Source organism: Acanthisitta chloris, unplaced genomic scaffold (genome assembly GCF_000695815.1).
Source record: "Acanthisitta chloris isolate BGI_N310 unplaced genomic scaffold, ASM69581v1 scaffold19458, whole genome shotgun sequence".
Taxonomy (NCBI): Eukaryota; Metazoa; Chordata; class Aves; order Passeriformes; family Acanthisittidae; genus Acanthisitta; species Acanthisitta chloris.
Window position 1 is genome coordinate 22,427 of NW_008686714.1, and position 13,899 is coordinate 36,325.

The 13,899-nt window shown below is 38.2% G+C and overlaps 1 protein-coding gene across 1 annotated transcript in view; it reads left to right on the top strand.

The window, feature by feature from the left end:
• Positions 1 to 13,899, top strand: part of LOC103807561 (protein arginine N-methyltransferase 8) — a gene marked incomplete at its 5' end in the record, with an annotated part of 27,280 nt that overhangs the window by 5,668 nt on the left and 7,713 nt on the right. Inside the window, 4 exons of the mRNA XM_009080292.1 lie at positions 3,403 to 3,466; positions 7,122 to 7,279; positions 7,657 to 7,744; positions 10,521 to 10,636. Of these exons, the coding sequence (XP_009078540.1) occupies positions 3,403 to 3,466; positions 7,122 to 7,279; positions 7,657 to 7,744; positions 10,521 to 10,636 (426 nt within the window). The remainder of the gene's footprint in view (positions 1 to 3,402; positions 3,467 to 7,121; positions 7,280 to 7,656; positions 7,745 to 10,520; positions 10,637 to 13,899) is intronic.

A 13,899-nucleotide genomic window follows, 5' to 3' on the forward strand; every position in this document is an offset into this window, starting at 1 on the left:
CTGACCTTTGTCCTGTCTCTGTGCACTTCCGAGAAGACTTTATTTTCTCTCCAAGCCCTTTTGAGATAGTTGAAGACAGCTTGTGGACTGGGGGGACTTCTTCTACAAGCTGAACAGAACCCCTCATTTTCTCTTCTTTCTTCATGTGCTCTGACCCCTAACCATTGCGGGAGGGTAACAATGCATGTTGCAATGATGTTCATCTAACTGTGGAGCTGTTGTAAAACATTCAGAGATAAGACTGGCATGTAGCTGTTGGTGCTTGGGTGGGGTGAGTGGGGGACAGAAAAATGTATTCAAAATTCAGGACAATCACTGTAGTAGAACTATCTGAATTTGGTGATGTTTTCAGACAAACAAGACTAAGAAGGAGTTAAGCTTACACAGAAAATGAAGGTACATGTTAGATATTAGCTGATTTATATAAAAAAGGTTGCAATGAGGACACAGTCCAGGGGAAAAGGAAATCTGGGAATTTGGTGACTGTTTCAGAAAAAAAACCGCAGTAAAAGAGGTGACATTTTCAGCATCACATTGAAGACTGAGAAGTAAAATGAAAGCAGAGATGAATATAAACACATAGAACCAGAAACAGCTGAAGGAACTTAAGGGCCTGTACTGGGACTACTGCTATTTAATTTTTTCATTAATGACATAGATAGTGGGATTGAGCTCCCCCTCAACAAGTTTGCAGATCACGCAAAACCGCACTGTGCAGTTGACATGCTTGAGGGAAAATATGCCACACAGAGGAACCTTGTCAGGCTTGAGGAGGGGGCCCATATGAACCTTGTGAACTTCAAGAAGGCCAGGTGCAAGGACTTGAACTTGAATCAGGGCAATCCCCAATGTCAGGACAGACTGGGTGATGAATTGATTGAGAGCAGCCCTGCAGAAAAGGACTTGGGGATACTGGTGGGTGGAAAATGGGACATGAGCCAACCATGTGCACTCGCAGCCCAGAAAGTCAACTGTGTCCTGGACTGCATCAAAAGCTGCATGGCCAGCAGGTGGAGAGAGGTGATTCTCCCCCTCTACTCCACCCTTTTGAGACTCCACCTGGAGTACTGCATCCAGGTCTGGGGCCCCCAACACAGGAAAGGTGTAGACCTATTGGAGTGGGTCTAGAGGAGGCCACAAAGATGATCAGAGGTCCAGAGCACCTTTGCTGTGAAGACAGACTGAGACAACTGGGGATGTTCAGCCTGGAGAAGAGAAGGCTCATCAATATATTAAACGGGCGTGTAAGAAAGGTGGAGAAAGACTATTTGCCAGGGCTAACAGTGATAGGACAAGGGACAATGGTTTCAAACTGAAAGAGGCTAGATGTGGATTGGATATAAAGAGGATATTTTTTTGTGATGAGGGTGCTGAGGCACTGGAACAGGTTGCTCAGAGAAACTGTGGATGCCCTGTTGCTGGAAGTGTTTAAGGCCAAGTTGGATGGGGCTTTGAGCAGCCTGGTCAAGTGAAAGATGTGCCTGACCATGGTGGGGAGGGTTGAATTAGATGATCTTTGAAGGCCACTTCAAGCCCAAACAACTCTATGATTATGTGATTTAAACTCAGGTACCGACTTACTTTATTGGGACATCAGTTCTGGTAAAATCCAAATGCTTTGTAAAATAGGACAGATTTGAGCAAATCACTTACTTGAAAGAGAACTAGGAAAAAAACCTGACAACACTGATTTTTTCCTCTCTTTCTTCACCTACAGAATCCAGTGTTTTCTTTGTTGCTTTTTGAAATAAAATTCAGCAACTGTATAGAGTCCAAGTCAAGACACAGATGAACAGCTTTAGCCACCCTAAAGCTAGTTTTCTGAAGTATGCATTCCTCCCTGAAACATTTAAGCATTTTTTTACTATTTTGCAAGTGAAGCAAATTTTTGAAAACTTGTAATCATTCATGAAATAGAACTTTATTTATTTGCATCTTTTTCTTTAGAAATGTTGGAAAGCCACTTCCAAACACCTAGATACCCATGCTCTATTTAAAAAACACCCAAAACAAGCAGAAAAATTGGCATTATAATGACTGTAACTCTAGAGGAGGTATACAGTCTATGCAGTTTACAGTCAGGGAAGAGGTTGGATGGAGAAAAAGGATGGCACTTTCCTCAAGGGATTTCTTCTTTGAACTCTCTGGGCTGGCACTCTAGTGTTGCTTTGTATAAGTCAGTTTTGGTTTATATTCAGCCCTTTGAGTCAGACATTTTAAGGAGCAATTTACATCCACAGGAAAGCTAAGTAGAATTAATGCTCATGCTCCCATGGGGACTGGGATTGATACTATGACTGCTATTATGTCTAACTGTTTCATGGACAGTATAAAAGAGTAAGGGATTTGTGTGTCCGTCCATCTGCTGTCCTGCCATCTGTGAGTGCCACCATAGAGGTCAAGCACAGTTTGGCTATCAGAGATTAAATGGGATTCACTGGACATAAAAAACACTGCATTAGAGATAACACAGTTCTATTTGACATTCCCACAGGGGAATTAGAGAGACAAGGATTATGCAAAGTATTATTGGCAGTTTAATGTCAAATTTGGAAGAGGTAAATTAGGAACTGGTTCAGAGACTACAAACAACTTTGGCCCTCATGATTTTCAAAGGGCACAAAACCCAAAGAGATTTGTGGAATGTATTATTTCTCCAGAAGATATTAATGACCATTGCAAACATGGACTTTTATGCTAGTTTGCAGATTTTGCCAAATTTAAGGGCAAATCTAAAACTAGGAGGCACTTTGCAATTACTTTCCTAGTAAAAGCAAGAGCTGGTCAGAGGAAAGTACTTACAGATCTGGATGTTTTTTCTAAATAGATAATTTCAGTTATTTGTTAAATGCGAAATGTCCGTATTCTTTTTTGATAGCATGCATTGCCAAATGTGATAGATTTTTCACAGAGAAAAATAATTGCTGCTTGACAGAGACCAATATTGGCATAGTTTGAATTTTGACAATATTCACAAAGTTTGAATCCATTTTGTTTTAAAATACCTGTGGAAATGTAACACTGTGCTAATTCATTCCCTTCAGCAGATTTTTTTGGGGAGGAGGCAATATTATAAAGTAGCATGAATAAATTAAATAATATGATTAATAAATTATGTAAATTTTGTATTTTGGACCTCTTTTTTTCACATTTCAACAGTTTTAAAAGCAATGTTTTCTACAGGAGCCAATTTAACTCAAACAAAGACTGCAGTTTAAATATGAACATATCATTGACTGTGATCCTGCCCACACAGGTTTGATTTACTCTTGATTTAGCTCAACAGTTACATGCTCAATCTTTGCTGCCTTCAGTAGATATTTTTTTTTCACATAGCTGAGATCTCTAACACATAAATTACTCTTCCTCTTGCTTTTCTTTCTTTTTCTTTTTCTTTCCCAGATTGAATGCTCAAGTATATCTGACTACTCAGAAAAAATTATCAAGGCCAACCACTTGGACAACAGTAAGGCATATATAAATACTTTTTTCTTCAGGAAAAAGAGAAGATAACTGCTTTGCTTTTTCTGATTAATTTATGTTGTGTGGTTTATATTAAATGGTAGTTATGGATAATTTACTTATGTAAACACAAAACTAAACACCTCATTCTAGGCACTACAACAATTCCTCACAGGAATTACTGTTACTTCCACATTTACTTCTAGGCTCACAGACAACGGAAGCAAATAGGACTCATCAACAGGCGGTATGGGTTAGCAAAACAGACAGAAGACCCCATATTAGAGCTGAACTTTTCAGATTAATTCTGCCACTTGAATTCTACCTTATCTCTTAAGCAGAATAAACACACCTGCACATACTGGCATTCAAATTGAAATAAGCTTCAAAACAAAAATGCTGTATTGCTACGTATTCCTTAGCAATACAGATTTTTTTGCTAAGATTTCTGGCTTTAAAGAAAAATGCTTTTTTTAAAAGCTTTGAAAAACACACATTCAATGTTCAATTCTCAAAAAAATTAAATTCTCAAAATAACAGTATCATAGAAAACTTTTATTTCTTGAAAAGAAAACTGTTGAAATTTCCAGGGACATGGAAACACTTCAATTAAAAAAAAAAAAGCAAACTAAAAATACTCCCAACCTACTGAAAACTCTTAACAAAAAATAATCCCCAACAAGCTCTATTTCATGTGTTCAGTCCTCCTCCAAACCACAGCACACAAGATATCTTTGTAGCAACCTAAAAATCAGTCTTTTTTTAACTGAGGCTGTGAGACAGCTTTTGTTTAAAAGCGCTTTTTGTGAAGAGCTTGTCTTTGCTGCAGAGCAGGTCAGGTCATAGCTGGTTGGGCTGTACCATGTGCCCCTGCTTTTAGCTGTGCCTGTGCTGATGCTGTGCTTGCACATGCGCAGGAATAGATTTATGTTCTGGTTTAGATCTGTTCTAATTTTTATTGCTGTCACTGGCAGTTTCTGACAGAGCTCTCTGGGAGCACAATTTATTGTACAGCATGGGTATTCAAGTGGTGTGGTGTGAAACAGCAGTGACATGGGATTTAAGAGACCAGACAGCATATGCAACTTTTGTTTGGTTCAGGAAAAGAAAGAAGTGAAGGACCAGAAAATACTCTGCTCCACAGTAGGGATAAGGTGCTAAAGCAATGAGGAGTGACCTCAGCTTGGTTGTCCTGCACCTTTGGTGCAGAGCACATATATTTGTAGAATGGTCTTTCATCAGACAGCAACACAAATAGCATACCACAAATCAATCCACATTTGGACTTCCAGCAACAGGAATTGTGTGTAAAAGGATCATTGTCAGAGTAAATTAGAAGGTTCCAGTGCACTCCAGAGGTTGCAGAAGGTATTTATCTCTGCTTCTTCCTCCTGTTTCTCTGAGGAGCAAGTTCTTGGGAAACTGTGGAGGAAGAAGCAGAGTCCCCTCCCCTTTGGCAGGACACTTGCCTGGACAGGGTCAGCAGTCTGCCTGACTGCAGTTTGGTCTCCAGTATAAACAAATTACACACCTGAACTAACATTTACACTTTCACACTCTACACTGACACACATTCACTTTTATTTTAATGCAGCCAGGTACTGAGCCAAAGAATCTTGTTGCTCATGAACATTTTTCTTTTTTTCCCCCTAAATGTTTAGAGAAATGCAGAGTCAGCAAAAGGGGCTGAACCAAGAGAAAACCCACTGTTTCCAGAACAGATACAATACAGCTGGGGACAGCACAATCTGTTCCCACATGATGCCCTATGAAGATGTTTCATCAAAGTGAAGGGAGGTGGGAGGAACTTGTGCTGCTGCTTCTGCTTACACTGTGACTGTTCTAGGTGTAAACAGAGGGCTTCAGAGTCTGCAGGTGTGTCATTCTGGCAGCTGTCAACAGTCCTAAAATTTACTCTGAAAGAATTGTGGCAGTGAAAGTTCTCAGGAGAAAAGAGAACTAAAGAGAACTCGTGGCTGGAGCTTATAGACATGAAGAGTCTTCAGTATAACAACAGATGAACTATTGAGCTACTAACTGTGAAAGAAAGGAGTGTAAAGAATGGGAAGGAGAAGAGAACTCTGCTCTTTTCCAATCAGGTTGCTCTTACCAGCTGATACTTTGTGTTACCAGTCTGAATCAGTGTTCCCAACTTCTTAGGGGGCCAGTCTGAATTTAAAGTTTGCTATACAAGTAAAGTGGTCACATCTGGATAGGGAAATACTAGTACTGCATGTATTTGGGAAAGACAAGACATCATTTTCTCTGGGCTGAGTTCTAAAAATCACTCAGTCCACACTTCCAGTCTTAATCAGCTAACCTAGTTCTACCTAAATGAAATTACCTTCATCTTTCCCAAACTGAATGTTGACCATTTCATCAATAAAAATTGCCATCATTAAAATTGCCGTTTATTAAGTGTAATCTTACCAATTAGTAATGGAAAGTAAAATACTCTCTCTTCACTTTATTCCTAAACTTCAAGTGCATCTGTTACCATGTCAAGGAAGAATCCAGAATCATGAGACTTTATCCACTGAAACAAACAATATAAATAGCAGAGAAACACAAGCTGAAATTTATTTGTCACAACCTGAAAATACATTTGTCAATAGGAAATTTTTTTTTTACAAGTGGGAATAATTGGTGACTTGTGTAATAGTCCTAAAACAAAATTATTTGTTACAACTGGACTAAATATGGACCACCATTTAATTTTCCCATAAGCAATACATCTGTTCTAATATCAAGCTCTATTATTACTTGTTGATTTGCTCTTTCAGGGCATAAGCTGTCTCCTGTAAGTAGTATACAGTATTGCCAGTAATTTAATGCTGTGTGCTGTAATAGTGTCTCTGAGGATCTGGTATTCTACTACATCAAACTCCTAGCAGCCTTTTTAATTTCCTTGATACTAATTTGGTGACAAAATACCTGACAGCTATGTTTTCCAGCAGTCACTTTAGGTAACTCTGGAAAGCTGTGCATGTTTAACCCAGATAGAATATTCAGATATGAAAGAGTAAATCATGAAGCAGAAAGGAATGTAAAATTATTTTTCATGAGAAAACCATCTGTACAAACTTCCTTGTTTGTGTACTGTCAGACTAGATATGACTTTCTAAGTTGAGTAAGGTCCCAAGAATTCATGGAAGGAATAAGCCTTACTTTTCCACATTGTGCAGCCATCATTATATGTTTGAAAAGCAGATGAGAATTAGATCCTAGTTCCATAAAGATGAGATCATGTATGTGTAAAAGTGCAGAACTGTTTAAAGGATTCTGGGTGGATTCTTTGCATTATTTGGTCAATGATCTAGAAATCTTCCAAATTCCAAAAGGCATGTAAAATGAGGTCATGCAGGTAACCAGGTAAGGACTGCTTTTGTGTTGTTTTTTAGACGTGGGTTTTTTTGGTTTGGCCTTTGGATTTTGGTGTTTTTTTCCCTTTTATACTGATACAAAAACTTCTGTTCATTGTACTTACTGAAAGTAGTTTTAAAATAGTGTCAAATCAATTGAGTCACATCGAGTCACCCCTTATCTACAGGCATTCAAGAAGGGAATCATATTGAAAAGGTCAGCCTGACATTCACCAGTAAGGAACATAGTCAGGTGTTTTATTATGTGAAACATATTTCTTTGGATTCTTTTTTCAGTAATCACAATATTTAAAGGTAAAGTGGAAGAAGTTGAATTACCCGTGGATAAAGTAGACATCATCATCAGCGAGTGGATGGGTTACTGTCTGTTCTATGAGTCAATGTTAAACACAGTCATCTTCGCACGAGACAAGTGGCTGGGAGGTGCTTTGCATGTCATACTCCTTGCTGGAGCTATCATCATTTATTTTCTGACTACAAGCCTTCCCTTTCCTATTGTCACCATAACAAGACACAGTTGCATCTCCAAGTGCCGTTTCTTGGGCTTTAATGAAAAGATAACAAAGGGAATCTCAGTGAAAGAGCTTTGCTTTTGATTAACTGCTGGCTGGTGAAATTGTATGGACACTATCTAATGCCATTGCTACAGGCTGCAAGAGTTGCTGAGGTTAAAGCTGGTGTGGCAATCTGAAGGAAAACAATAAAGGCATGCAAGAGATGCTTGTCTGGTTTTTGTATGTGCAGTTCAAAATGTGATGTCTTTGTCAGGTGAATAGATTACGAGATCCATTTCCCCACAATTCATCAACAGAAACCTGGAGGGCTAATGTTTCCAGACCGAGCTGCTTTGTACGTCGTAGCAATTGAAGACAGACAGTACAAGGACTTCAAAATTCACTGTGAGTAAGCACCTAACAGTAACATTTTTCTATGATTATTTCCCTAAAATATTTGATTAATAGTGGCTTACTGTAATCTCATCACTGGCAAAGGTTCACAAAAGCCAAGAAATCACACTGACCAGGCCAGTATTCCAGTATAAATATGTACACCAAGGAAACATTAGTCTGCTGATAAATTCAGGAAACTTGGAATAATTTAAAGTGCACAAAGGAAAGATGCATGAATACATTGATGCAGATTTTGCTTATGTTATATTAATACCTTTTTCTGTATTAAAAATGTGGATTATAGGACGTCTAGTTTTGTTGCTGTTTTGATAAATCTGTAGTCCATCATAACAGCCAAGAAAATTGGTAACATTACCTTGACATTCAGGTCCTTATTTTTGTTTTTAATATAGCAAGAACTGAAAAAAAGTAATTGTAAATGTGAAGAAACAAACCTAGCAAAACTGGTATCACCCCAATAAGCTTGTCATGAAGAAAAAAGCCAGAACATGTAATGCTTTTTTCAACTTTTTTGAACACTTTATGTGACTTTTTAAATGAAAAATAAGAATCAGAAATTAGAATTGTACTTTTATGTTAAAAAAAAGTTCTAAATTTTTGTTGTTATACTTCTTGCATAAAATTTACCATTCCTTTGGATTTAAAAAGTCAGGAGGATTTCCTTAAAGTCCCATTGAATAGCTGGTGTTGTTAGTGACCTCTACAGGTGACCTAGTCCTGGATCCTGCCCCAAGCAGTCCAGATTTCACAGTTTAAAGCAGGCCACTGAGGGCCCTGCCCTGCATTCATGAGATGGGGATTCCATAGCTTCTCTCAGCACTTGATCAAATGGTGAAGCACCCTTCAGAGTGAACATGTTTCTAAACATGCAGACCAGCGTTTCATTGGTGAAACTTGCCTTCATTGTTTCTCATCACATGAAGGAAATATGACTTTTTCTTTGTTTTTGCTGCAGCAGATAGCAATTAGGTTCCACCATTAGTCTTTGCTGTCCCAGGCTAAGCAAATCCATTTTGTTGGACACTCCTTATATGGTTCACATTCATCACTATGTGATGACCATGTGGTTCGCTTTCATCACCACAAGCTCATACTCTGGGTTCATGTTCAACGTGTTGCCCCCAGGTCAACCCAGTTTGGATTTATTTGATCATAAGATCATAATAGTTGTGATGGAATAAGTAAGTTTTACATTCTATCACTCTTCTTCTCCCTTTTACTTTTTTTGCTTTTAAAAAATAACCCACAAAATTCCTAAGCAATTTTATAAATCAAAGATATGTGTTTGGGTTAAACTAGTGGGTTCAGTCAACCTTTAAATGAAAATGCCTAACTCCTCCTTCCGTGCCTCCCATCTCCTATCAGAAAAGAAAGTTTGGTGTTTCTGTAATCAAATTCAGTGCTAATATGCAGAACAGCCAGTTGGTCAAAATTGCTATTTTGGGTCAAAAGCAAGCCCAGTGCAGTGGGGCAGTGACAAGAAGTCTGTGTAGGTGCCAGGAAGAATTATACCTTCAAGCACAGCCTAGATTTTTCTCCTCAGGTATGTGATGACCTGACAGCTAAATTCCTTACAAAATTTACAGATGCAAAAACAACCGTGAGCATCCATTCTCTAAAGGAATCAAAGCTATTTTGTCCTAAAAAAACCCTTTGTTCCTCCTTTCACCTTGCTTTTGAATCCCCTCCTTTCTAGAGCTTGAGGCTTTTTCTTTTCTCATAGACAATACATCCGGTTTTGTTTGTTTTTTCATCATTTAAAAGAAAAAGTATTTCAGGTTCTTTTTTCTCTTCTAAAATGCTGTTTTCCTGTAAGACACTTTCTTTTCAGATTTCACCTCAGATTTCCCTTCTCCCCCTCATTTTATATACCTATGTGTCATCAGTTATTTCCATCTCACTACCTATCTGCATCACCATCTTGTCCGTCTGTTTCATCCTTGATTGTGTCTCGTTACATTTTGATTTTTCATCCTTTTCTCTCTTAAGGTGGATAGAGTCTTGCCTTCAAATGAGATACAGGGCTAAGCATTTCAGAGGGCGTTCAAGAGCCATTGTATTGATTAAGATATAATGCAATGTGAGGTTTCTAAAAAAATCTGATTTCTGATTTCCCAAGCTAAATATTAATGCCACAGAGTACTACTATAGCTAGTAAATTATTTTGATGTCCTGCAAAATGTAAAACATGTAATTTTATCTTTTACCTCCTGGACATTCTGCTGGTTTGTCATGATGTACATGCAAATTAATACTTGGCTGTCCCAAATTTTGAAACACACCTGTAATGCTACTCCTGTCAGCAATTCACTTGCTGAAACTAAGACTACTTAAATAATTAAAAGGGCATGCAAACTGATTGAATCTATGAAAAAAAAAGGAAGTATTAACCAGAATGGATAGGAAGGGATAGAATAATCCTAACAGCTACTCCCAAGATTCAACCTGACATATTATATGATTTTGAGCAATACTCTCAAATGTCTAAATCCACAAAAATCATCAACAAATCTCATATAACACATACCAAAAAACAAGGTCTACTTGTTCAAAGATGTACATTGAGGGGTACATTTTGCCACAACTGCATTATCTGTAAAATAGCAATGATGACATAGACAACTGGGGCAGGGAGCGAAGCGCTGAAGAGGGCATCTAAAAATTAGGGGGTGGTAGAAATTCTTTCAAATGAAAGATGCTTTGAGAAACAAAAAATATTTTTCATTATTATTGCTAATCTTGACACTTCCATTTGCATTGACAGGGTGGGAGAATGTGTACGGCTTTGACATGACCTGTATTAGGGATGTTGCCATGAAGGAGCCGTTGGTGGACATAGTAGATCCAAAGCAAGTGGTGACCAATGCCTGTTTAATAAAGGTTTGGTAATTCCAAATATACCTAATTATGAATGTTTACACCTAGCTGTAGGATTCATTGGAGACCTGCTGCTTATGTTTTACTACTATTTTTTGTATGCTTTTCGCTAGCTTCAAAGCCATCATGATAGAATGCTATCACACTAAGGAGGAAAATCATGCAGTTTTAAGTTAGTCAGTACACATATGTAGCACATGCTCAATACTGTCATGTGAACTAAGCATGAACATTGATACCTTGATTTCTTATGGAAAGCATGATGCTCCTTGTGAGTCTGTATCTATCTCGCTACTGCAAGCTGTAACTCAAGATCTCACAAATTTTGCATGTGCAAATACTGGATAGAGAGACATGATGTATTTAGAGATTAATTTTATTTGCTGTACATTCTTGTAAACAGAGGTTGGAAATTACTGATGGAATGCTGCTGAGGAGAAGGGATAAATGAATCCTGTTTGCAGTAGAAGAGACTGAAGCATCAGTTTCTGAATTGGATGGTCGGATGAAATAACTAATTTACTTCAAAACATGTGATTGGAATTGGAACCTAATTTATGTGTCTAATGTCCTAATTCTTAGCCTTATCCAGAATGTTACTGTGCTCTCCCAGCCCCAGCACCTCCAACCAGGAATTATCTTGTACCCTGTTCTACATATAAAACAAAATTGTCACTAATCCCCGTTCACAAGACCAGGTTAAGAGTACAGGAACTGCCTGGAGGAACAATTACAAGGTCTAAAATTCCTTCCACGTGAAGGAATCCTCCTCATGTGGGATGACTCTCATGAATAAAACTATCTGCATCAATAGCAGTGGTAGGATCAGGTCCACGAATCCAAGAGTATACTCATTTATCCCAAGGAGTCAGTTCTAATTTTTCCCTTTCACTTTTTTTCCAGTAACGAACACAGCATTAAGTATTCTCATATGCAAAAAAGGAAAGCCATACTTCTAGTCTGCAGAATCTTTGATGAAAGCAGCAAAAAGGAACAGAAGTAGAAACTCTGAGGAGTACATATGCATGCACAGTCCATCTGCACTGAGGGGAACACAAGATGGTTGTGTCTGAAAAGAGCCTGAGCCAGAGCAACTTAAAATTGCAGTATACACAAAAGAAACATCTATTTAGACTTCATAAAATATATCCAGAGAGTGAGAGATCAGGTAGCAACAGAGGTTGTCTTCTCTGGAATAAAAAGCTGCACACCCTTAAATGAAGTGCAAATCTAATTTTTTATCTAGAAGGTCTTTGAAAGTATTTGGGTTTAAGACAGACAAAAATTTTCAAAGTGTTCCTATTAAGATTTTATATTTAGTTTTGACATCTTTTGTCCATACACTGAATAGTGCTGTACCACACAATGGCACCGTGGGAGCAAAGAGGGTAATAACTGCACAAGCAGAAAACCTCTCTCTGTTCCAGAACCTGTCACTAATCTCACAAACTGATCACTAAAAAAAGAGAAAATTGTCAATAAATGCCATGAAGGAGGGAGGCTTATGTTCAATTTAGCAATATGGAAGAAGGAAAAACAGATTCTGCTTTTTTTTATTTAGTTTACTTTTGCACATGGTTTATTTATATAAAGTGCATTTCTTTCATCCTGAAAATATTTGTGAATTCAGATAATAATATTAGCCTAAGAACACATTTGAGAATAAACAAAGCCATAATGTTTAATTATTCAAATGTTTTATTAGAGCACTTGAGATGGCACAGCTTGTTCATATTACCTTCACAAAGGCATTTTTAGAGGTGTATTCAACCCAAAGCCAGCTAACTTAGGGTGCCTACTAGATGAATCTGAGTTCCCTCTGCATTAGTCAATGGATGGACTAGTCACTAAATGCATTCCTCAGAGACCAGTAAGAGCCCTGTGCTTCTGCAGTTATTTCAATTCCCAGTTTAGATGCTCTGAATTGTTCTACAAAATCAGCAAAATAAAACATCAGCCCCTGTATGCTGTCTAACCATGACACTTATCTAGAATGCTGGAGACTTGAGTAAACTTTCCTCTTCTGTACTCCTCAGAAATTGGATGTAACCCTAGTCTTGAATCCTTTAAGGAACTCTAGCCACTAGGCCACAGGTGCACTGGAGGTGGTGTATGCCGGAAATACAGCAATATTTCTCTGTTGTGGAAGCAATTCCCTTTGAATATCTCTTAACTATATCCCAGGGGCACAGGAATTTTTCTGTCAATTGGGTATCCTCTGTTTAACTTCTAAACCAAATCAGCCAGGGACGGTAGTGGGATCAAAGTATCTTCAAACCACCAGTCAATAACTCAACTCAGGAAAAGTATACAGGTGTCCTCCTGAGGGCCTACTGCTTTCAGTAACACTGGCAGAAAGAATGAAAAAGGTTGTTTCAAACTCAGTAAAACCATTGTGTTTTCTTCTCTGATCCTCTTGTACATTGGAAAAACACAAATGGGTTTGGGTTGACCCAAAACTTCTGCCTGGTAGTTCTGAGTTGGTATTAGCACCAGAGACCACAATAACAATAAATTGATTGTTCACACACCTGTAGAAAAACCTGCAATGAGAAAGTGACAAAGTCAAACAAGAACAAAGGACAGGTCAAATCCAGTTTCTAATAAAAAAATGTTAGAATCCCCTAAATAGACACAGGGGGGGAAAAAATGAAATAAATCTGTTTCTACACTTCTATTTGTCCCACACTGCAATTACAGTTTGCAGCTCCTGCAGGTCAGACACCACTATAAGATTACACAGTTTAATGCTACTTAAAGCACAAATCCTGGACAAAAAAAGTATGCAATGCTCTTGTTTATCAGAGAACACAGCATAGCAACAAAACCCATTAACCTATATGATCAATATCGAGCTCTTTGAGAAATTTCTGCTGTTTTGGAAGTATCATGATTGACCTGTATGAAGCCTTGCAGTATTTTCTGCAAAAAGGTGCTGTTGCTCAGAAAGATCCAGCCACACAGGTGAGGCACATCTCTGCAAGCTCCTGTGTGTCCTGTGTTCTTCTCCCATAATAATCTTGACCCAGAGGTTTAGGATAAGGCATTCCTCATCAAGACACTGTTCTTTTGCTTCACAGCAACTTCAGTGGACTCTCTGATCACATTCTTTTCTCCCAGCTTCTCCAAAAGAAAAGCAAGAGGCACCTATGACACTCGTCTTCCTTCTTCAAATGCTGCTCTTTTTTTTCTCATTTTTCATCTCTACTCTTTTCTCCAAATGAGTATCTGCCTTTGCTTTCTTAAGTGACTTTTCCTGTCACTCT